Here is a 23,614-nt window from a genome sequence, read left to right as displayed (position 1 = left end):
CTGTGTTCTAGCACCAAGAGAGAAATGTTATTTTACTAAAGGGAAACTGAAGCCACCTGAGTAAACCATACATCAAGGAAATTCTGTTAAATAAACTTTTTTGGTCAAAAGCTCTCCACGGATATAGTGTGTCATGCCATTTACTAAAATTAAGAGCCAGACAGTGTTATAAAGCTTGAGACAATCAATGCCAGGAAACCTTAAAGCCCCTTAAATCAGGATGTATATGTTCTAAAACAAGCTAGATTTGTTTTATGACAGAAAACAGTCTGCTGTTTCATAAAGAAAATTTGAGTAATGTAGACTGTATAGAAATTGCAACTATTATTGTGACAAATAATGGCATGTAGCATATGTACAATAATTACCACTTTCTAAAGTACAAAAATAAAATGGTAATATAAAAACCAAAAACTAACTTATTTTGCAACTTTCTTCCCCTCTGTGAATGGGAAAAAGATTATCTGGAAGTGTTTCAGCAAGCAATATGTAAATAAAGGCATTAAGGCATTAAGAAAATTTGACTGTTTTATGAAGAGGCAGGCCTACTTTTCTCCATCTCAAAGTTTAGGAAATGCACAGGGCATTTAAGATTTCTATGCTAAAGTCTGAAAAATGTTTCATTAACAATACATTTCCAGCAACATGATCATAAAAAAAAATCAACATTTTCAAAAAATGTCTTGAAAGTTTTTCTATGTACATATGTTATCAGTCTGTATACATTCTATCTTTTAAGTGAGTAGCAATTGCACAATTTTACTACTTATGTAAATATTTTGATAAATGATTGTTTTATACCAAAAATAGGAAACTTGAAATATTCATAAAAATATTCATCTAAGAATGCAAAACAAAGGATACATCACGGTTCACAACCAATAGTATGCCACTTTAGACAATAAGAATTTATTTACTATTCTCTAGTTCTGCTTTTCTCATGTACATATGAGTATTGATGGATGTAGATACACACCCACAAACATACATATATGCTAATTCAGAAATATAAAATCCAGAAAAAATGAGTTTCTAATAAATAAAGCTAAACAAAATAAAAAACCAATACTACCCTTTCCCTTTATGTTGGAAATGGTTAATAAATAAGATTCTTCCTCTGTGGAAAGCGGAAACATCGCAAAGCACTTTGAAATGCTATTATTTTTAGGAAAAAGATGTCTTTACTGGTTCATTCATCTATAAAAGAATTTGTGGAATATTTGCTCAATGAGTTTTCTCCATCACAAAGAAGAGTGGTGCAGACCTTTTGACATAAAACAATATCAAATATTTTTTTAGCATCTTCTAGTTTTTGGCATATATTATTCTACTATCAGAAGTAATGTAAGAAGCAACAGATGAAGTTAGTGAAAAAGAAGCAATGTGGTGACTGATTAACAACACTTACACTTTATATCTGTTTTTTATTTCAACGAGCAATCTCAAATGTTTTATGAGTCGCTCAAAAGTACAATGATACTTTCATGAAAAGTGATGCAACTGTTAACCATGTTGATAAATTACCAATAAAATAAATTTTGTACTAAATATGAATTCAAATTTGATACTTTTGCTTTTATTCTGTAGCTGCAGGAAATTCTTAGCCCATGTTAATTTATGTAAGATTATTTTCAAAATGTAGTCTCCTAATAAAATTGCATTAATCAAATTTCAAAAAGTCACTAAACAGGAAGCTGGAGTTTAAAATTAAAGTATATTTCACTAGCCTTCTTTTAAAAATTTAGCAATATTTTAGCCTAAAGATATGAACATGCTTGAAAATACTGACTTCTCCAAAGTCTCAATTTATATATATACATGTATATATATAAATTAAAATCATTTTATTCTCAAATGGTATTTCAAAAGCAGAAAAGTATTATCGAGAGAATTAGATAGGTAAAATACACTAGAAACCTAACTATATTAACAAGCACCAAATTGCAACTCTGAGCTAATTATCTTTCAAGGCATAGAAGAGATCAAACAAGTGCATAATCAAACACTGAAAATATATGATGCAACATGCCAAACGCTCATGCAAAAAAAGACTATACTAGATATGCACACAGCCAGGAATTGCCAGTTTTAAAGCAAAACAAAAGCAAAACAAAATGAAATAACTCAGGAAAATCAAGCATAGTATACGCGTGCGCGCGCGTGTGTGTGTGTGTGTGTATATATATATATATAAAAATTCTAGTATTATTTGTCTCCTATTATTCTGTTTCAGAAACTTAAATGCTAAACTAAAGAATGAAAGAGGCTTTTTATATCCATCTAAAGACAGTACATTTACTGATGCTATATTAAGTAAAAAATAGCATTGAGATTAAAAAACAGGTTATATGTACACATATACAAAACTATTAACAAAACAAAACTAGGAAATTGTGGTTATGTTAAAGCTGTGACTGCCACACATTAGTAAGTATCCCCAAAGAATGAAATTGGCTATAAATTAGAAAAAATATTAGCTATTTATGCCAACCATCATGGGTAGTACTGTAAGTGCAATCACTAAATGATTCTTTCTCCTTATTTCTAAATGTTTAGGGCTCCAAATTTCAGAGTGTGTCAGTATGCTTTCTATATGTGAACACCCATCTACCTAAATAGAAATGAATGTGCATAAACACATGGATATGTTTAAAGATCCAAGAGGCTTCAGCAGGAATTCAGATAATATACAGATCATAAAGATGTCTCAGAATGCTATTATTAGTTTATAGTCAACTTCTCCTGAGATAAACTTCCCTCTACTCAACTCCCTTCAAAATGCAGAAAGATCTAATTTTTAATAAAGCACCCAAGCAGTGGACATAGTTTCAAATCATTAACTCCTATCAAGAAGTTCTTGATTCTAAGTAGTTAAATGTCTTCCATGCCATGTATATATCATGTCACATCATGTAGTACTCTATTCTTTTACTTGCATTTTCCCTAATTTATGAAACATTCTACAAGTTGATATTCCCAATCTTTTGGTTTTATTTTGTATTGAAACCTAGGAACGAACCAGGGAAAAATCTTTAGAATTTTAATTTAAACATTCTTCAGATATGCTTTCTCAGATTGACTCATGTCACCATCAGTACTTAACATGCTATTCATTCTCATTTAACCACTAAGGATATGAGAAAATACACAGTTATTTTTATTCTTTTATATCTATAATTATCCTTATCTCTCACTAGATCAAAGCATATGGAACATAAAACCATAGGCTTTGGAATCTCATCAACTGCAGTTTTAATACCTGCTCCACTACCTTCTATTTATGATCTTCCTCACTGGAAAAATGGGAATGATTATACACAGAATCATCAAAGAGTCAAAAAGAAAATTAATTGAGATAATGGAGCAATTATTTTAAGCAACATGATCGTACCAAATTCAAGGAACTAGATTTGACCACCAACAAATGTTGAGAAACTATGAGCAAGGTGTAATACTTAATGCTTCAGAAAAAACAAATGTGAGTAAGAAGGGATCATTAATGACATTTTACTAATGTGAGATTAAAAAATAGAAATAGTAGGTATATAAATACAAATAGGATGAAGGCAAGGAAAATAAACTAAATGTTATATGCATCTGGATAAAGAAATCTGCCTTTTCCACTTTTGTAGATTGTCACCTGAGAAGGGAGAGGGTAACCTAATGTCTCCAGTACTCATCTGTTTTCCATCTCTAATCCTTCGCTTCATCCATATCAACCATTCACCAGTTTACAAATCAATTTGCCTCCCTAACTTTGGACATTTGATTCTCATTGGAGAGATTTCTTCACTCTTTCCTAGCAATTTTTATGCCAATCATCCTGGGTAATACTGTAAGGGGAATCACCTTCTTCAACATCTTCTTCTTTTTTTTTTTAAAGATTTATTTTTATTTATTTGAAAAACAGAGTTACAGAGAGAGGCAGAGACAGAGAGAGAGAGGTCTTCCATCCGCTGGTTCACTCCCCAGATGGCCACAACGGCCAGATCTGCGCCGATCTGAAGCCAGGAGCCAGGAGCCAGGAGCTTCTTGTGGGTCTCCAAAGTGGGTGCAGGGGCCCAAGGACTTGGGCCATATTCCACTGCTTTCCCAGGCCATAGCAGCGAGCTGGATTGGAAGAGGAGCAGCCGGGACTTGAACCGGCACCCACATGGGATGCTGGCACTTCAGGGCAGGGCTTTAACCTGCTGCGCCAAAGCGCTGGCCCCTCTTAAAGACCTTCTCAAATGTTACCTCCTAGGAGAAGTGAGGGTGTTCACAAAGCAATCTAAATAAATGCTTGTTAATGAGCAATTAATTAATTATTAGGAAGAATGAAGAATAAAATTTTCTATAGCCAATTTTGAGTGCAATCAACTAGGAAAGCACTAGAAAATGTAAATGAAAATATTCTAGATAAACAATAGAAGATGTAAAATTTTAAAATGTGTTCTAAAAAGGATAAAATTATAATGAATATTTCACAAATGATCTATATTCATCTTCTCTTTAACCTATCCTTAACTTAAAAATTGTTTTTGAAAAACCTAGTCATAATATGAATGACTAATGCTATTTAATCTTTAAACTCAAGCATTACTAAAGTGCTAAAACAGTAAAAGTTACATTTAAACTAAGTCAGGATACCAAGTTTTTAAAATATTTTGTTATGAAGTAATTGTATTTAAATAGAACTACTGCTAGGAAGACCAAAATTTAGCTTATGGTTTACATCTGATTCTGGGGCTGGTGCTGTGGTGCAGCGGATTAAACCTTTGCCAGGAACATTGGCCTCCCATACAGATGTTGGTTTGAGTCCTGGTTGCTCCACTTCTGATCCAGTTCCCTGCTAATTTGCCTGGGAAGGCAGCAGAAGATGAACCCAGTGTGTTGGCAGCTGCCAACCATGTTGGAGACCTGGATGGAGTTCCAGGCTCCTGGCCTTGGCCTGGTCCAGCACTTGCTGTTGCCATTTGGGGAGTGAACCAGCAGATGGAAGATTGCTCTGGCTCTCCTCCTCTCTATGTAATTCTTCATTTCAAAAATAAACAAGTAAACCTTAAAAAAAAAAAAAGAAAGAATGTACAAAAAAGAAAATTAGCTGGGTATTTGGTACAGAGGTTTAGGTGCCTGCATTCCATATTGCAGTGTCTGGGTTTGACTCCCAGCTCAACTCCCAAATGCAGTTGACAGTGTCAGATGATGGCTCAGGTACTTGAGTTCCTGCCATCTATGTAAAAGACCTGAATTTAGCTCCTGTAACCTGGCTTTAGTCTGGCCTAGATAGGACTTTGAAAGTATTTTGGAGGAGTGAGTTGGCAGATAGGAAGGGAGATCTCTCTCTCTCTCTGTCTCTCAAATAAACAAAAACTAAAGAAAAAGAGGGTGGGGTGGGGAATGAATATTTTAAAATTTAAGTAAACAAACAGTGTAACAAAATCAATGTAAAGCTTATTCAAAATCAGGTTATTTATGGTAATTTTTTTTAAAAAAAAAAAGCTTATCAAAATTCAATTTTCAAGTTTCCAAATCTGGCGTGCATTCCCTTCTAAAGTTCCTTTGAGTCAGGATTCAAACAAAGTATATACCTCGATGTGACTATAAAACTTTTAACTAGAAAAGGTTGAACAGCTAGATTGTGGAAGGAAACTTTTCAGTACTTTTGTGTCTATTTTAGTGACATTCGTCCTTGATTATTTCTAAGTTCATTTCAAATCTAGCTTTCATTTCTAATTGAGCAGTGTTTTCTGCATTATCAGTCAAGAATATAGCTGATTTACTCACAATTGGAATTAAGTGAGGAGGGTAAACAGATGGCAAGTATTTTCCCCACAGTAAATGTAGTAACAAAATGCAATTATTTTGCTGTGTAACTTCCTTGAGGTGATGAGCTGGAATCATCATTCCCTCTGTGCCCCATCATGTTTAGCCATGCAAATTGAGGTACTCATTAAAAACCTACTGACTAAATAAAGGGCCTGCACTGGTCACTACAGACAAAACTTGAAAAACCAGGGCTGGCTCTATGGCATAGCAGGTAAAGCTGTCGCCTGCAGTGATGGCATCCCATGTGGGCACTGGTTTGGTCCCAGCTGCGCCATGTCCCATCCAGCTCTCTGCTATGGCCTGAGAGAACAGCAGAAGATGGCCCAAGTCCTTGGGCCCTGTACCCACATCCGGGACCCAGTGGAAGCTCCTGGCTCCTGTCTTTGGATAGGCTCAGCTCTGCTGTTGGGCCATTTGGGGAGTGAACCAGTGAGTGGAAGACCTGTCTCTCCCTCTCTCTCTATGCCTCTGTAACTCTGCCTTTCAAATAGATTAAAAAAACAAAAAATAAAAACCAATGCTGTTCTTCTCCATACCTGGCCTCTGACTATGTAGGTCCTCTTCTAACACCTGCACTGAAGCCACTTCGTACTAGATCTGTACGGAGCCCAGGCTAGCTAGTTTTGCTACACTGTACCCCTCATCTCTGAACATCGTCCAAAATATAAGCCCTCATGTCATCTACCCATTCTCTCCTTTTTATACCAAACCACTTTGTGCTTTTCTCTTATCCAACATCAAACTATCCCCCCCACCCATCCAATTACTTTAAATTATTATGTCTGGGGCTGGTGATGTGGCATATGGGTAAAGCTGCTGCCTGAAGTAATGGCATACCATATGGGCACCATTTCAAGGCCCAGCTGCTCCACTTCCAATCCAGCTCTTTGCAATGACCTAGGAAAGCAGTGGAAGATGGCCCAAGTCCTTGGGCCTCTGCATCCTTGTGGGAGACCCAGAGGAAGCTCCGGGCTCCTGGCTTCAGATCAGCCTAGCTCCAACCACTGCAGCCATTTGGGGAGTGAACTAGTGGATGCAAGACTCTCCCTCTCTCTGCATTTGCTTCTCTGTAACTCTTATAAATAAATAAATAATCTTTAAAAAAAAGTTATTATGTCTGATGAAACCCTTCCTCTAATGGTAAACATACTCACTTTTATCCTTAACCTTGTGGCTCATGGCACGGCCATAATCTGTGTGTCTTCACCTCTTTGGGAATCATCTTCCAAATGCATAAGCTTTTTTGAGGAGACATAGGCAGTTCCACTGAGTTTCACTGCACTGTACTTCAGTCATTCTCCAATGGAAACATAATGGACCACCACATGTGTTAATTTACTTTAACTATACTCTAGTTAGGGCAGATATTTGGCATAGCTTAGGTAAAGACACCACTTGCAATGCCCACATCCCGTATCAGAGTGCCTGGCTTCAAGTCCCAGTTCTGCTTCTGATTCCAGCTTCCAGCTAATGCTTACCCTGGGAGGTAGTAGGTGATGGCTTGGGTGCTTTCACCCATGTGGGAGACAAGGATTGTATTCTGGGATCCTAGCTTTGGCCAGGTCCAGGCTCAGCTGTTGCAGGCATTTAAGGAGTGAACCAGCAGATGGAAGGCTTCTCTCTCTCAAATAAAGTTTTCAAAAATATTTTTTAGGGACCAGTGTTGTGGTGTAGCAGATAAAGCCATTGATTGCAATGCCAGCATCCCATATGGGCACCAGTTTGAGTCTAGGCTGCTCCACTTCCAAACCAGCTCCTTGCTAATGCATCTGGGAAGGCAGTGGAGGATGGCCCAAGTGCTTGGGACCCTGCACGCTTATAGGAGACAGGGATGAAGTTCTTGAATCCAGGTTTCAGCCTGGCTCAGTCCTGGCTGATTCAGCCATTTGGAGAGTGAACCAGCAGATGGAAGACCTCTCTCTCTAACTCTGCCTTTCAAATAAATAAAATAAATCTTTAAAAATATATTTTTAAAAATTTTACTTTATCACACAGATTACCTATGTCATTCCAGCTGTTTAACCACAGTGCATGCACTGAATTTTCTAGGATTTCATTAGGTCCTCCAAGTCTCTTGGACCCTCCATTTACCCTTTCACATTCTAACTTAGGACAAGTACCCCAGACACTTAATTGCTCTTTCATTAGCAACAGCAATTCCCTTTTGTCCCCATTTCCCTCTCATAGCAGCCATTAATGTTCAAACCAAAATCATGTTTTGCTTTCTTGATTGCTTTAATTTTTCACACTTAGTACTATGATTGAGTAGAATGGGGTTCCAGGTTTAGTCCAATCAACTTTACTTTACTCTAGTTGTTTTTGGCCATTCATCTCTTAACATTGCTGCCAATCTTCAGGGCACTTCAAAACATTCTAATTTAACTCAGTCTTTTCATTATCACCAGATGGCTTTCGTTTATTTATTTTAAGGAAACTGTGGTCTCCCTCACCTGTTTCCCTTCCTCCCTCCCTTCCAAATTCACTGCTGCAAGATCTCCTCCTCTTTTATGGAAACAACCTCTCCAAATGTGCCTTTGTTTCCATCTCCTGCTCCTTTTTCCAATCTTCAGCTTTCTTATCTACATTTTTAATTTCTCCTCTTTCCACTCAGCCCTTTTCTTCAACCCATAAGGATCTAAGGTCACAAGAAAAATGTCAGCCATTTGGTGGTACTAGACACACTGAGCTATTTGCATGAAAAAAACAATGCATGGGAGTGGACAATTGGCCTAGCAGTTAAGACCCCTGCATTCCACATTGCAGTGCCTGGTTCAGTTCCCAGTTTGGCTCTGGCTCCTGCTTCCTGTTAATGCTGCAGTGATTGCTCAAGTAAGTGGGTCTCTGCCACCCATATGCAAGACCTGGACTGAGTTCCCAGTTCTCAGCTTCAGCCTTTTGTCAGTCTGGATCATGGTGGGCATCTGGGGCATGAATCAGTGGATGAAAGCTCTTGTTTTGTGTTTCTCTCAGTCTTTCTACTTCTCAAATAATAAAATAAATATAATAAATAACCCCTCTCCCCAAACTCATGCTATTCCTTAAAAGAAAAAGCACAGAATACTGAAAGTAGCTTTACTTTACTTTCTACTTTCAATATTCTGCATCTAGATTTTTTCCCAGTAAGGCAGAGAACCTCCTCATTCACACTGCAGTGAAAACCATGTAATGTTGGTAAGGCTCACTGTAAATTTAGCTTTCTCCTTAACCTCTGTTATTGTCCTTTCCTCTCTGACCTTAAGAGTATACTACATAAAGGATTATAAGGAAAACTGAAGGTATGTCATTGTAAAAATGAAAAGAAAAGGAAGAGGGAGGAGGGTGAAACTAGGGGGGATCAAGGGAGGGTAGGGTGGGAAGTATCACTATGCACTTAAAACTGTGTAAATGAAATATGTGAAATTTGTTCCCTTTATATAAATTTAAAAAACCAGTAAAGCAGCAAGATACAGAAAAAATAAAAGGAGTGTACTACAAATTATGAACTGGATGGGTTAAAGGCATCAAAGAAATACATTCTAAAATAAAACTTAACACATGGCACCTCTTGGAGCTCCTTTCTACCTGTGTTTATTCTCCTGCTTTATCTGTGTGAATATCTTCCCCTTCCAAAAAGATTTCCTCAAATGAGCAAACAAAGGTGTTAGGAAGAAAACTTTGCAGTGGGGGAGGTAGAAAAGATAATATACACTAATATGCTTAATAGGGACAGAGGAAAATCTTCTAAAGTAAAATATACAAAAGTATAAGTTGGTTAAAATAAAAAAAGTTATACAAAATGCATATTATATTTATCTTACTCAAAACACACTTATTGCAATCCTGAAGAGCATCAGATAACAGTAATAGAAAATAGTTTCTAACTATATAAGGGCAATTTCTTGGCCATAGACGATAAAGAAATATTATTTTTCTTCCAGAGTAGTTAGTCTCTCTTTCCAAGGGGGTCAAAATCCTCTTGGTTTTTAATTGCAGATACAAATCTGAAGAAAATTTAAGATCTGGTTTTACTTAAAATTTAATATTTTAATTATAGATGTTTCATTATACAGTTTGACTTTTGTAAAGCAGTAGGCCAGTACTCTCCAAACAACTGTCTTGGTCATATATCTGCTAGCTTTGTGTGTGTGTGTGCATGGAGTAATATAAAACATATACAAAACAATATAAAAACGAATGAGATTAGTAAATATAAATAGAAGGTCCAGTATTTTCTTCCCCAAAGAATCCTATATAACCAGTACTTTGGAGAACATTATTGTGGACTATCAAGAAGAAAAATAAACATAATGTATATCAAATAATTTGACACAATACAAAAAGTTATCTTTATACACTGATTTTTCTATAGTACTATATAAGTTCAGAAAGAAAAAGACTCAAACGTAGACAGAGAGCTAATACAAAATGTCAAAACAGACATAAACATTTATACATGTTTCTGAATGTATAATAATAGTGAATTAATTTTAGTTCAGAATTTATTTCAAATAGTAATGTGAGTATGAAAGGAAAAAAATATGCAAAAAATATGCAACCACTTTCATTCCCTGCCTCTTTGAATGGAATTCAGTAGGCCTCATTTTAATTTACTACTTCCTGCCTGTGATGGATCATAACAAGCATCAAGAACCTGACTTAACTTTGCCAAATTCCACTTTATAACACAAAAGACCTTAAAAATTCAAGCACTTACAAGGTAAAGTTATTTCAATTGTGTGTTACCTCAGAACTGAAAAGCCTTAATTAAAGAAAGTCCTGAAATCAGGACAGAGTGTACCTAGAATGCTTTTTAAAACCACCTTCTACTTACGTCAACAGGGACCAGAAGGCTCTTGCCAAGATGCTGGTTAAAAGAGAGGCACCAGGCTTCAGTATAACCATTCATGTTAGGAACGTACTTCTTTATGGTCTCATCATTCAGTCTCAGCCATACACCATCATCATTATGGATCTATGGGAAACAAGCAAGAAAAACAAGCCATGCCCCCCTGTGACTCCTAGGAGATTAGCAAGGCTGCAAGGTTGCGAAGTAGACAAATAATGGTGGACATGGGGATTAGGCATCTAGCTTTTGCAGAAGATAAATTTCAGAGAACCTCTAAGGAAAACTGCCACACGGAATGCAAAAGCAATATAATTTCCATGGTAAGAATGTAAAAACAATTTCACTTAGGAACAGAAGCACAAAGAAATCATACTTCAAATAAATGGTAAAACAGGATGTTTCCCAAAAGAATGCAAGTCTTCTCATCCCTAAATTTAAATTTTAATAATCAGACATTACTTGGCTGTATTATTTAAAAATATATTGTCTGAAGTTAAATACAAGAAATACATTTAAAAATGATATTTTTGAAAATCATGAAAAACAATACACATTTTTAGTGAGTACTTGTGCAGGTTCTAACTATGTTTAATAGTGTTCTTATCTAGTTTGAAATATAATTTTAACTTTGTTTAATTGATAGATATTTTAAACCCAAAAAATACATTCTGCAAAAAAATTTTCAAAAATATTTCTTGGGGTTGGCGCCGTGGTGCAGAGGGTCAAACCATGGTTTGCAGTGCTGGCATCCTATATGGATGTTGGCTTGAGTCCCAGGTGCTCCACTTCTGATCTGGTTCCCTACTAATGCACCTGGGAAAGCAGCAGCAGATGGCCCAATTATTGAATTGTTGCACCCATGTGGAGACCCAGAGGAATCTCCTGGCTTCGGCCTGGCCCAGCCTTGGCCATCTGGGGAGTCAGACAGTGGATGGACGTTATCTCTCTCTCTCTCTCTCTCTCTCTCTCTCTCTCTCTCTCACTGTCTCTCCCTCTCTCTGTAATTCTGATTTTCAAATCAAAAAATAAATAAATCTTAAAGTTTTTCTCAAATGGTGTAAAATATATTCTAACAGAAAACTTAGCAATCTTATTGTGCTAGCAATTTAAACACTTTCCACCTAAAACCAATTGCCAGGAGTATTTCCATAAATTACCTCATCAATAAAAGTGATGGTTCCATTGACTTTCACTATGCCTATCTGCTCACTCTGAAGGGATGGATGGCTCCGGATTCGGAGCCCGGCACTGTCCTTAGCCACAAATTTTCGAACCTGAGAAAGGCCAAGATAATCAATAAGACAGGATAAATAAAGAAAAGGCATCTTATATGCAGCATGAGATATAATTAAATGGATTTGAAAGTACTGTAATTCCAACAAAGTTTTCAAAATTGTTTGTAGCTGGTTTTCCTGTGCAAATAATAGTGGCATGTTTATAACAACAACAAAATTTAACAGTATTAAAATAAATTATTATAATAAACAGCTAATTTTATTAACATGAATTTATAGTATCCTTTCTGAATGCTGAAGACATGACAAAAAGGATAAATGAACCATTTTTTTCTTTTAGAAAAGTGCAATCAATTCCATTACTAAAGTTTTCTTTTTTTAACAAGCCATTCAGCAAAATTCTTGTAATTCCTCTTGAGATTTTAGAGAGTTATTTTTTCATGTTAATAGCATGGGTATTTTAACCCTGTGTACTACTTTACTCTTAATTTCTGTAAAATTTTGTTAACTGTAAATTTTCAATAACATAAATTATGCAACTCCTATAAGTTATTACACCATTACACAAAGAAATTAAAAAGGAGAGGTTATATGATATAAAATATTAACATTACCATGATATACTATCCAAATATATTTAAAAAACAGATAATTAGAATACTGAAATCTAGTAAAATAATTGATTGATGGCCATTTTGACGCATCAACGAAAAGATTTTAAAACATTTTAAACAGCTCAGCCTTGACTTCATGCTACCCTTACCTTATTTGGTTGAGGTTCAGTCTTTGGTTTGACCAGCTGAGTTCCTGGTGGAATCATTCCTTTGGGTGGGTCTTTCACTTTTACTTCTAGGCCAGCATCTGTAAGCAGAGGAAGGGAACTGTAACATCTGAGAAGAGAGGGAGGATCCTGAAAGCTAATCGTATAAACATTCAAGGCTATTTTAAGCCATGAAATATCTGAATCCTGTGGTAATTAACAGGCTTAAAAAAAGAGAAAAATGACTCTGCAATTTTAAAGGAGTTGTCTCCAGGTTTTACAGAAAAGAGGTGCTCCCATTCTTTAATTGCAGCATATAATATGATACTGAAAAAATTCAAAATAATGAACAAATAAATCCTCCTGTGATTAAACAATCTCTGACAGCATCAGGGCAGAGCACCACTCATCACTGACACCAGTCACCTCTGTGACTGACAGGCAACCCAGCATACCTGACAGCACGGCTGACAGGTGGTATAATAGAGTACACTGGTTAAAAGCTGAAGTTCTCATACTAAACTGCTTGGGTCTTTTCTCTGCCACTAACTGTTTGACTCTTTGAGGCTCAATATTTTTTTTATTCTATGAATTGGGAATGATAACAACATTGAGTTATGAGAACTATATTATATATACATTGAGTGATTAATGTTAGCTATTAAAATTTTTAATGAATTATTATCTGTCTTTGCCTATAGTTAAGCAAGGTCCTAACCTGACGATTTGAGAGAAAGTTTAGTTAAGGAAGAGTAGGGAAGAAAATGGAAGATTCTAAATAAACGATGAATTTTTTCTTCAACTTCATTCCCCTCCAAAAAACAAATATAAATGGATTTCCTTTTATTTCTTTACCTTGGTTCAGTTTTATTCACCCTACTATAAGATGATTTAGAAAACTTTCTATACCTACTGAAATCTCACCAGCACTTTGGAAGAAAAGAAAATCTCCTTCATTAAGTCATTCTTGACTGTTTATGCTTTTGAATTTTTGCTGTAATTTGTATCCCCTGTGTGTGACTAATTATACTCTACTTCATATAGCTTTCATTTGCCTATTTTATCCTAGCAATCCTCTGTAAGTTGTTACCACAAAAGAATTGTATTACCTAGAACAATATTTTGCTGAGGACCTAAAAACATTTGCTAAACTAAAAGCTTGATGGATACATTAAGATAAAGGAAATACAATAAAGACTGTGAATAAAAGACTCTGGGACGGTGTAGATGAATTTTATATATCTGATTCTATACAGGAATATTAGTGTATACTCTATACACATCAATGGAAAGTATCTTTATGCCTCCAATGCAAAAACCAACTACTTAGGGCAAGGTTTTGCAAAGAGGATTTTGGTGGAATGGTGATCAATCTTAGAGTCAACCCTCAGTATCTGTTGAGGACTAGTTCTAGGGCCTCCTTGGTTACTAAAATCTGTAGGTGCTCTAGTCCCTTACTACAAAAATGTATAATATTTTCACGTAACCTATATACATCCTCCTGTATACTTTAAATCATCTCTAGATCACTTATAATACCTATGTACATGTGATGTAAATAGCTATAATACTGTATTGTTTAGGAAACAAATGACAAGGAAAAAAGTCTGCATATGTTCAGTACTGACACAATTTTTGGTGGATATATATATATATTTAAAGATTTTATTTATTTATTTGACAGGTAGAGTTATAGTGAGAGAGAGAGAAACAGGGAGAAAGGTCTTCCCTCCGTTGGTTCACTCCCCAAATGGCCGCAATGGCTGGAGCTGTGTTGACCCGAAGCCAGGAACCAGGAGCTTCCTCCTGGTCTCCCATGCGGGTGCAGAAGCCCAGGAACTGGGGCCATCCTCCACCGCTTTCCCAGGCCACAGCAGAGAGCTGGACTGGAAGAGGAGCAGCTGGGACTAGAACTGGCGCCCATATGGGATGCCGGCATGCAGGCAGAGGACCAACCACTGTGCCACCGTGCTGGCCCCTGGTGAATATTTTTGACATATGGTTGACCGAATCTATGGAGGTAGAATTCAAAGATACAGAGGCCTGAGTGTACCTCTCCCTCTTTTCCCACAATAAGAGGTCTCATAATGAGGATTAAATAAAGTTAGATGGCCGGCGCTGCGGCTCACTAGGTTAATCCTCCGCCTGCGGCGCCAGCACCCGGGGTTCTAGTCCCGATTGGGGCGCCGGATTCTGTCCCAGTTGCTCCTCTTCCAGTCCAGCTCTCTGCTGTGGCCCGAGAGTGCAGTGGAGGATGGCCCAGGTCCTTGGGCCCTGTACCCACATGGGAGACCAGGAGGAAGCTCCTGGATCCTGGCTTTGGATGGGAGCACAGCGCACCGGCTGTGGCGGCCATTTGGGGAGTGAACCAATGGAAGGAAGACCTTTCTGTCTCTCTCTCTCTGTCTAACTCTGCCTGTAAAAAAAAAAAAAAAAAAAAAAAAAAAAAAAAAGACAAGAGTATTAATTTCAAAACATCTCAAAATCACTAATATGTTAATGCAGACTACATGAATGTCTATGGTGAGACCACAATACTACTAGGTTTCTAAGTCCATCTGATCAGAGGAAACTGTTTTTCTTGAGAAGTATCAGCATGATAGCATCAAAAAATTCACAAAGATAAATACCAGTTTTTTTCAGTCTATGGTTATCCTTGTTTTACAGATAGTTTACAAGAATAGAAAAGAAAAAGATTAATGAACAAACCAAAAAACAATATACTTTTCAAAATTAATGGTAGATAAAAAAAATTCATTCCTTCAACAGAATTGCTGAGCATACATTATATGCCAGGCATTGAGCTGGACTGGGAGTTCCAAAGATGAATGACATGGACTCTGCTCAAGCCAGGTGTGGAAACAGATATACCCCAAGTAGGGGTTTGCACATGTCATAGAGCTGCATGGAGGAGATCACACCTGATTAGTACGTGAGCAAATGGAGGGAAGGAGCTGTGACAGCTGTAAAACCTGAGCAGACACCATGAGTCCTTACAAAATGATAAGACTCTAGAGAATGCACTAACCAAATACTCACTGATAAAGCTAGAAATAAAGCTACAAAGAATAATGAAATCTGTCCATGTGTATGATACAGGTTAATGGGCAAAATCAGAACAGAAAGATGATTTTGATTGTAATCCTTTTGCAGTTCATAAATGATGACTTTAAAAAAAATACCTATTTCAATGCCATCAATGGTAACATGAATAGTGTAGAGTCCAATAGCCCCTGGAGTCCAGTTTGCACAGTAAGTGCCATCATTATTGACACGGATCAGCATATTCTCACTGGGTCTGAAAACAAGATGGAAATTGGAAAACATATTTATAGTTAAACAGAAGACATCATAACACTTCAGCAATTATTTCCATTCTATTTGTATTATCACACTGCCTGCCATTCTTAGTGTCCTGCTCTCCCTACTCCCTGAAAAATTTCACTGCTCTTTTACTTCAAAACTCTACTCCTCCTCTTCCTTACTCTCAGCTATCATGACTTCACCTCTTTCTTCAGTGATAAAACAGAAGTAATAAGATACACTCTTCAAAACTGCAATCACATTAAACATCTACTTCCTCTTGACTTCTTTCCTACTGCAATGGAAGGAGCATCCTGGATTTTATCCAAAGACAGTCCCTTCTCTTGAGCAGTGAATCTTATTCCTTCCATGTTACAGCTACCTTGCTCTCTTTCATGCATCACTCATTCTTCCCACTTTACTTGTTTGTTTGCAGCAGCAAACAAACTTAGTTTCCCATGCTAACATAAGCTCCCTTTGATAATACAGGCTTCTTTAATAAGGTCTCATTATCTCTTCTCTCACACATTTCTATAACCACACTCTCCATTTAATTTCTACTTCTTTTCTACAACTTCCTGTTACTAGATTAGTTCCCAACACTTTGTTACAATCGTTGATGTCGAAGCCACCAATAACTATCACACCCCCAAATTTTATGGTCAGTTTTCTGTCTCCAATAATCTCTTGGTAGTATCTAATAGCTGACAATTCTTACTACCCTGAAATGTTCCTTCTTACAGCTGCCACATTCTCCTGGTTTTTCCTCTAACCTCAGTGGTCATTTATGTTCAGTGTTTTGTTGGCTCTTCCTCTTCTTGTCTACCCTTTAATTTAAGGTAAGTCCCAGGACTAGGTTCTAGGTCTTCAATTTTTCATTCTACATCATCACTCCACCTGATCTTCATCAATTCCTCTGTTTTAAATACCATCACTACACAGATGATTCTCCAGTTTTTTCTCAGGAGTTTCAAAATATTTAAAGTTGTTTAGCTAGCATCTCCACTTAGATAGCCAAGATATGTCTTGGCATCTCAACTTTAAAATCTACCAATTTATCTCCTAACAACTAATTTTCTACCCTTGTGTACACACATCTTATAAGATAAAGCATGACAAAAAAGTCATTCCTCAAACTTTTGGATCTCACAAAAATCAAAATATTCTATATCTGTATCCATCTGTATTAGTATTTTAGTTTATTAGGGCAAAAAGCCTTTGTCACAGCTATTTAACTCTACCATTGCAGTGAAACAGTAACCACAGAAAACATACAAATTAATGAGCAAGGCCCGTATTTTAGTACAACTTTATGAAAACAGGCAGGAGGTCAGATTTGATTTATAGGTCAAAGTTCCCCGAACCCTGTTCTATACTGCTGCTGAAACCAAGAAAATCTGTAGTCATTCTGGATTTTTCTTTGTCCTTCATCTCATCTCCATTTTACTAGCAAGACCTGTTGGCTCTACTTGCCAGGCATATTCCACTGCCAACTCCCTTCCATCCCTTGTCCAAGCCACCCAACAGTTTCGAACATCTCTCTTTCCTATTCTTGGCTCCCTAGAACTCATTCCCCAGAGAGCAGCCATTTAATTACTGAAAATAATCGATATAACAAGAAAAAAATGAAGCTCATAAAATCAGGGACTGAATTGGTTAATATACATCATATGCCTGAGTCCATATCTCTTCCCCAGAGGCCCAAGGTAATGTGAGCTCAGAGACTATGTCTTACTCACAGCAGAATCCTATTGCACTGCTCCGAAGTCTTACACACAAAGATAACTCTTATATATATTCAATAAATATAATGAATAATGAAAAAGTAGGGAGTAATTTGGATGAAGGTAGAGGCTACCTATTAATTGGTTGCTAAGATAAGAACATTTTGTCAAAGCATAGCTAAAACATGTGCTGTCAAACTGCAGCTAAAATTTTACTGCATTCCAACCTTATTTTCTATAAATAAGAGTTTATAGTCTTTATTAAAATTTCTAGTGGAGACTGCCCACATATAATAATGTATAAATTTGCAGGTAGGATATAATTATATACAACTATAATACAGCTAATACGCTACCATACTAATAAGGTACTAGAAAAAGAATAGTATAGGATGAGCATCACTTTGACAAAACGCTTGGGGCCAAAAGTGTGTCAGTTTTGCAGTTTTTGGGAATTTTGAATAATTACATAGACTTTACCAGTTGAGCAGCCCTAAACCGACAATCTGACATGCTCCAAAATCTTATTTCAGAGCATTTAGGGTTTTAGACTTTTTTAAAAAAATGATTAATTAATTTAGCTGAAAGGCAAAGATACAGAGAGAGAGGTAGTTACAGAGGGAGAGACAGAGAGAGATCTTCTGTCTGTTGGTTCACTCGCCAAATGGACACAATGGCCAGGGCTGGACCATGCTGAACCAGAACCCAGGAGCTTCTTCTAGGTCTCCATTGTGGGTGCAGGGGTCCAAGCACTTGGCCATCTTCCACTGCTTCCCCAGATACATTAGCAGGAAGCTGGATCGGAAGTGAAGCAACCAGAACTTGAAACAGTACCCATACGGGATGCCAGTGTCACAGATGGTGGCTTAATCCACTACGCAAGACACCAGCACCAGGGTTTTACATTTTACATTTTTGGTTTAAGGATGTCCAACCTAAAAATGTAATAACTGTCTTTGTTTAGAACTGTTTAACTGTTTTATGTAATTTTTAATTTTTTTTCTTTTGCCCAGTGAACTGTGGAGAAATTTCTGTATGTAATATACTCGTATTTGTTTATGATGGCTTAATTTTTTCATTCCTCAAGTAACTGTTGACTCAAAATTTAAGATTTTTCTTAATTTAGTATTTTATTTGTTCACTAAAGTGCTTTTTAAGAATTGTTGGGAAAAATAATTAGATGCATCCCACTTGAGAGAGATCATTTACTTAGAATTTAGAGAAAGCCTTGAATCTAAGAAAGTGTAATTACTTACTGTTTTCATTGTATTACATATCAAATGATTTACTTAAAATTAGCAGGTTACTTTGACTTTATTCTAATAAATATGCACAATAGGGTTCTGACAACCTAGAAAGTTTTCTGTCAGAGTAGCAGAATTTTAAGAATTTATCTTTGGGGGCCGGCACCACGGCTCAATAGGCTAATCCTCCACCTGCAGTGCTGGCACACCGGGTTCTAGTCCTGGTAGGGGCGCCGGATTCTGTCCCGGTTGCCCCTTTTCCAGGCCAGCTCTCTGCTGTGGCCTGGGAGTGCAGTGGAGGATGGCCCAAGTGCTTGGGCCCTGCACCCGCATGGGAGACCAGGAGAAGCACCTGGCTCCTGGTTTCGGATCAGTGCGGTGTGCCGGTTGCAGCCGGTTGCAGGGCGCCGGCCACAGCGGCCACTGGAGGGTGAACCAACCCAATGGTAAAGGAAGACCTTTCTCTCTCTCTCTCTCACTATCCACTCTGCCTGTCAAAAAAAAAAAAAAAAAAAAAAAAGAATTTATCTTTGGATATAGGGAATAATATTTTTCCCTGGCTTAATGATGGTTATAGAACTTTCAGTATAGTAGAAGCATATTTTTTTTAAAGATGTATTTATTTATTTGCTTGAAAGGCAGAGTTACAAAGAGGAAGAAGCAGAGAGAAAGAGAGTGAGTGAGAGAGAGAGAGAGAGAGAGAGAGGTCTTCCACCCGCTGGTTCACTCCCCAGATGGCTTCAACAGCTGGAGCTGCAACAATCCAAAGCCAAGAGCTTCCTCTGGCTCTCCCATGCAGGTGCAGGGGCCAAGGACTTGGGCAATCCTTCACTGCCTTCCAAGGCCACAGCAGAGAGCTGGATAGGAAGTGGAGCAGCTGGGACTTGAACTTGTACCCATATGGGATGCTGGCACTGCAGGCGGCAGCCCCACCCGCTATGCCACAGAGCCAGCCCTGAAGCATATGAGTTTTATAAAGTAAATGTGGGCAGTGTAAATTTTCTCAAAGCATAACTACAAAGTGTGTCATGTAAAATAAGAACAACTTGACCATTTGCTATTAAGTAGGTTTTCATGTACATCGGACATTTTAAGCCTAGTCAAGATAGGATCTTATCTAAGCTAATTCATTATGCTTTCAGCAAACACTCAAGCATCTGCTAAATGGAAAGTACTGGTGCATGCTCTAAGTACATTTATGAACAAGAAAAACATGTTGGTGGTTTGCATGGCATTTACATTCCAGTGAGGATAAATAAGGCAGGAAAGTACTACCAATAGTAAGATTATTTGATAGAGAGTGACGAGGATGGAGCAGATTGCCAAAATATTGCATGACAGCAGAGGCCAGTTTGAGATGTTATCTGACTAGAGAGCCAGATGGTAGTTGGCTATGTAAAGATTTGGGGGAAGTTGATTGTAGGCAAAGAAAACCTGGGATGGGTGGAACTTGATGTCTTTGAGGAGCAGACAGAAAGGTAGTGGGGCTGGAGCAGATTTTTGGTGCAGCAGTTAAAGACACCCTTGGGATGCTCACATCCCATATCAGAGTGCTTGGGTTCAAGTGCTGACTCCCCTTCCAATTCCAGCTTCATGTTAATGCATTCTCGCTAAGGCAGTAGGCTCAAGTATTTAGGTTCCTGCCACTCACATGGGAGACCTGGATTGAGCTCCTGGCTCCCAGCTTCAGCTGTTGCAGGCATTTGGAAATTGAACCAGCAGATGGCAGATCTCTATCTCTCTGTCTCTCCCTTTCAAATAAATAAAGAGGGTGGGGCTCAAAATTAGTGGGCAAGAGGCAAAGTGGTCAAAGATGAGGTCATAGAGTTAAATAAGATCTGTATTATACATAGACTGAAAATTTATGTTAAAGAGAGAATTTTTCCTAAAATTGTACTTATGAAATGCATGAAGTTTGTATTCCTTAAATAAAAGGTTTCTTGGGGGGGAGGGAGAGAAACTTACAAAAAAGAAAACTCTATTTTGGGGTGAGCACTGTGGCTCAGTGGGTTAATCCTCTGCCTGCGGTGCCAGCATCCCATATGGGCGCTTTGAGAAAATGATCCTTACCTCTTAGGAGTTGGTGATGCAAAACGCAGTTCCTCAAAGGAGTAACTTTCATAAACCTTTAAGAAACAGAACAGGAACAATCATAAATTAATTAGAAACATCCTCAGAGGAGCAGTAAAATATATAATAAATAGTGCTAAGATAACTGATTACTCATATAAGAAAATAAGAAAAAATTCAATGATCTACTTCAGACTATTTACAAAACTAAATTCTAAAATTCTAGGTATATTAAAGACTCCAAAGTAGAAAAGTTTAAAACCAAAAATTAAAGGAAAAATAAAAGGCTTTTTTAAAAGTTATTTTAAGCTGTAAAGTGTTCCAAAACAAAGACCTTATAAACAACAGGGAAAAGCTTCCACCTGGAAGAAGGGGATTTGTAATTCATATACCCAACTGGGATATGCATCCAAACATATAAAGAGAAACAGCATAAAATTATAAAGACAATTCATTAAAGAATTAGTCTGAGGAGCAGAAATTTGGTGCAGTAGTTAAGATGTTGCTTAGGATGCTGGTATCCCAGACTAGAGTGCTTATGTTTGAGTTCCAACTTTGCTTCTAATTCCAACTTTCTGCTAATGTGCACCCTGGTGGGTACCAAATGATGGCTCAGGTAGTTAGGTCCCTGCCACCCAGGTGGGAAAAATGGATTGAGTTCCAGGCTCCTGGTTTCAATGTGGACAAATGGGGAGTGAACCAGTGGATGCAAGCTCTCCTTATGTGTGTGTGTACGTGTGTGTTTGTCTGCCTTTCAAATAAATAAAAATAAATGAAATTTTAAAAAGAAGAAATCTAAAAAGTTAATTAAAAGGAAAACCTGTTCAATTAAACTGAGAATCAAGGAAATGTAAATTAATATTTCAGTCATCAAATTGTGTTGGTAAGAAGCAAATAATGATGAGAACACATAGTACCTGGCAGTTTCATACACTGTTGGTTGGAGAGTATGTTTTGGTAAAAATTAATGTAGTGGAAGGTGTATATGTGCTACAATCTAGCAATTCCACGGAAGTCTCCTAAAGAAACTAAATTATAGTCATGTTTTATAATTATCTATCTGCCCATTTACCCTGCCCATATTCCATCAGGATCTATATAAAATACAAATCTAATTATGCCATTTCCTACTTATAAATCTTCAATGGCTCACCACTACTCTTGAAAAATGTCCAATTTCCCAACTCCTGCTGCAAATAATGACTGTTTTGATAACTGAGACTAACATTACCTCTGAAGATAATTTTTAAAAACTTGAAGAAATAGGAAATCAAAGAGATGCATGTGACATTTGGGTGAAACTAAAATCTGAAGGGACCTAGGTAAATCCTACAGAGATGTGTCCTTGCTGTACAGCAAAGTGAAAACAGACAAATACTTTTGTCATAAACGAATAAGTTTTTAATTAACACACACTACTGTACATATTTATGGGATACAGTGTGATATTTTAGTATGTGTATATAATCTGTAATGATCTCATCAGGATAATGGCATATCTATCTAATCTCAGACATTTAACACATTTGTGCCAGGAACATTTAAAGTCCTAATAGTTATTTTGAAGTATACAATGAATAATTATCAACCATAGTTACCCTACTTCGTGCTACAACATTCAAAGCTATTCCTCCTATCCAACTATAACCTGTACCCTTTAACTATCCTTTCTACATTCCTCATACGTTCCTCAGGCTCTGCTATCAGGCATCATACTCTTTATTTCCATCAGGTCAATTTATAGCTTCCATGTGTAAGTGAGTACATACTTGTCTTTCTTGTTTTTGATTTACTTCACTTAATACAGTGTCCTCCAATTCCATCCACATTGCACTTAATACAGTGTCCTCTAATTCCATCTACTCTGTAGTAAATGGCCAAATTTTTTATGGCTGAATAATATTCCACAGTGTACAAGTATGTATGCCACATTTTCTTTATCCATTCATTTAACAATAGACACCCATGCTGATTGCATACCTTGGCTACTGTGAACAGTGCTATAATAAACATCGGAGTGCAGATGTGTCTATTTGACATAATGGCTTGTCTTGTGTATGGATAGCAATGGCATTGCTGGAACATACAGCAATTCTAGTTTTAGATTTCTGAGGAACCTCTATACTATCTTCTATAATGGGTTTACAAATTTACACTCACACCAACAGTGTATGAGAGTTCCTGTTGCTTGGCATTTGGCCAGCACTTGTTATTTATTTATTTATTTATGTCTTTCTGATTATAGCCATTCTAACTGGGGTGAGATGATAATTTATGGAGACTTTGATTTAAAATCACCTAATGATGAGTCATAGTGAGCATCTTCTGATATACTTGGCTATTTGTATAATTTCACTTGAGAAATTCTAGTCAGGTTATTTCACCAATTTTAATTGGATTACTTGTTTGCTGTTCCTGTTGAGTTCCTTATCCATTCTGGATATTAGCCCCGTGCTAGATGAATAGTTTGTAAATAATTCCCCAATCCTTAGGATGGTTCTTCACTAGGTGCATCGTTTCCTTTTCTGTGTAGCAGCTTTTCAGTGTGACACAACCCCATCTGTCAATTTTTACTTTGTTGGCTGTGCTTTTGGGGTCACCCAAATTTATCTCTACCTAGATCAACGTCCTGAGGCTTTCTGCCT

General features: G+C 37.1%; 1 protein-coding gene across 23 annotated transcripts in view; it reads right to left on the bottom strand.

Annotated features, from left to right (window-relative positions):
* The window catches only part of MYCBP2 (MYC binding protein 2), a 304,484-nt gene that overhangs the window by 91,955 nt on the left and 188,915 nt on the right, over nucleotides 1-23,614 (bottom strand). For all 23 annotated transcript variants that reach the window (XM_051850575.2, XM_051850577.2, XM_051850583.2 and 20 more), the window contains 5 exons: nucleotides 20,970-21,025; nucleotides 15,811-15,926; nucleotides 12,632-12,729; nucleotides 11,791-11,907; nucleotides 10,619-10,759 (listed from right to left, as the gene is read on the bottom strand). In XM_051850575.2, the coding sequence (XP_051706535.2) occupies nucleotides 10,619-10,759; nucleotides 11,791-11,907; nucleotides 12,632-12,729; nucleotides 15,811-15,926; nucleotides 20,970-21,025 (528 nt within the window). The remainder of the gene's footprint in view (nucleotides 1-10,618; nucleotides 10,760-11,790; nucleotides 11,908-12,631; nucleotides 12,730-15,810; nucleotides 15,927-20,969; nucleotides 21,026-23,614) is intronic.

The sequence above is a fragment of the Oryctolagus cuniculus genome, chromosome 9 (assembly GCF_964237555.1).
Source record: "Oryctolagus cuniculus chromosome 9, mOryCun1.1, whole genome shotgun sequence".
NCBI classification, from domain to species: Eukaryota; Metazoa; Chordata; class Mammalia; order Lagomorpha; family Leporidae; genus Oryctolagus; species Oryctolagus cuniculus.
Note: the sequence above shows the minus strand (reverse complement) of the source record. Positions and strands in the feature narration are given on the sequence as shown.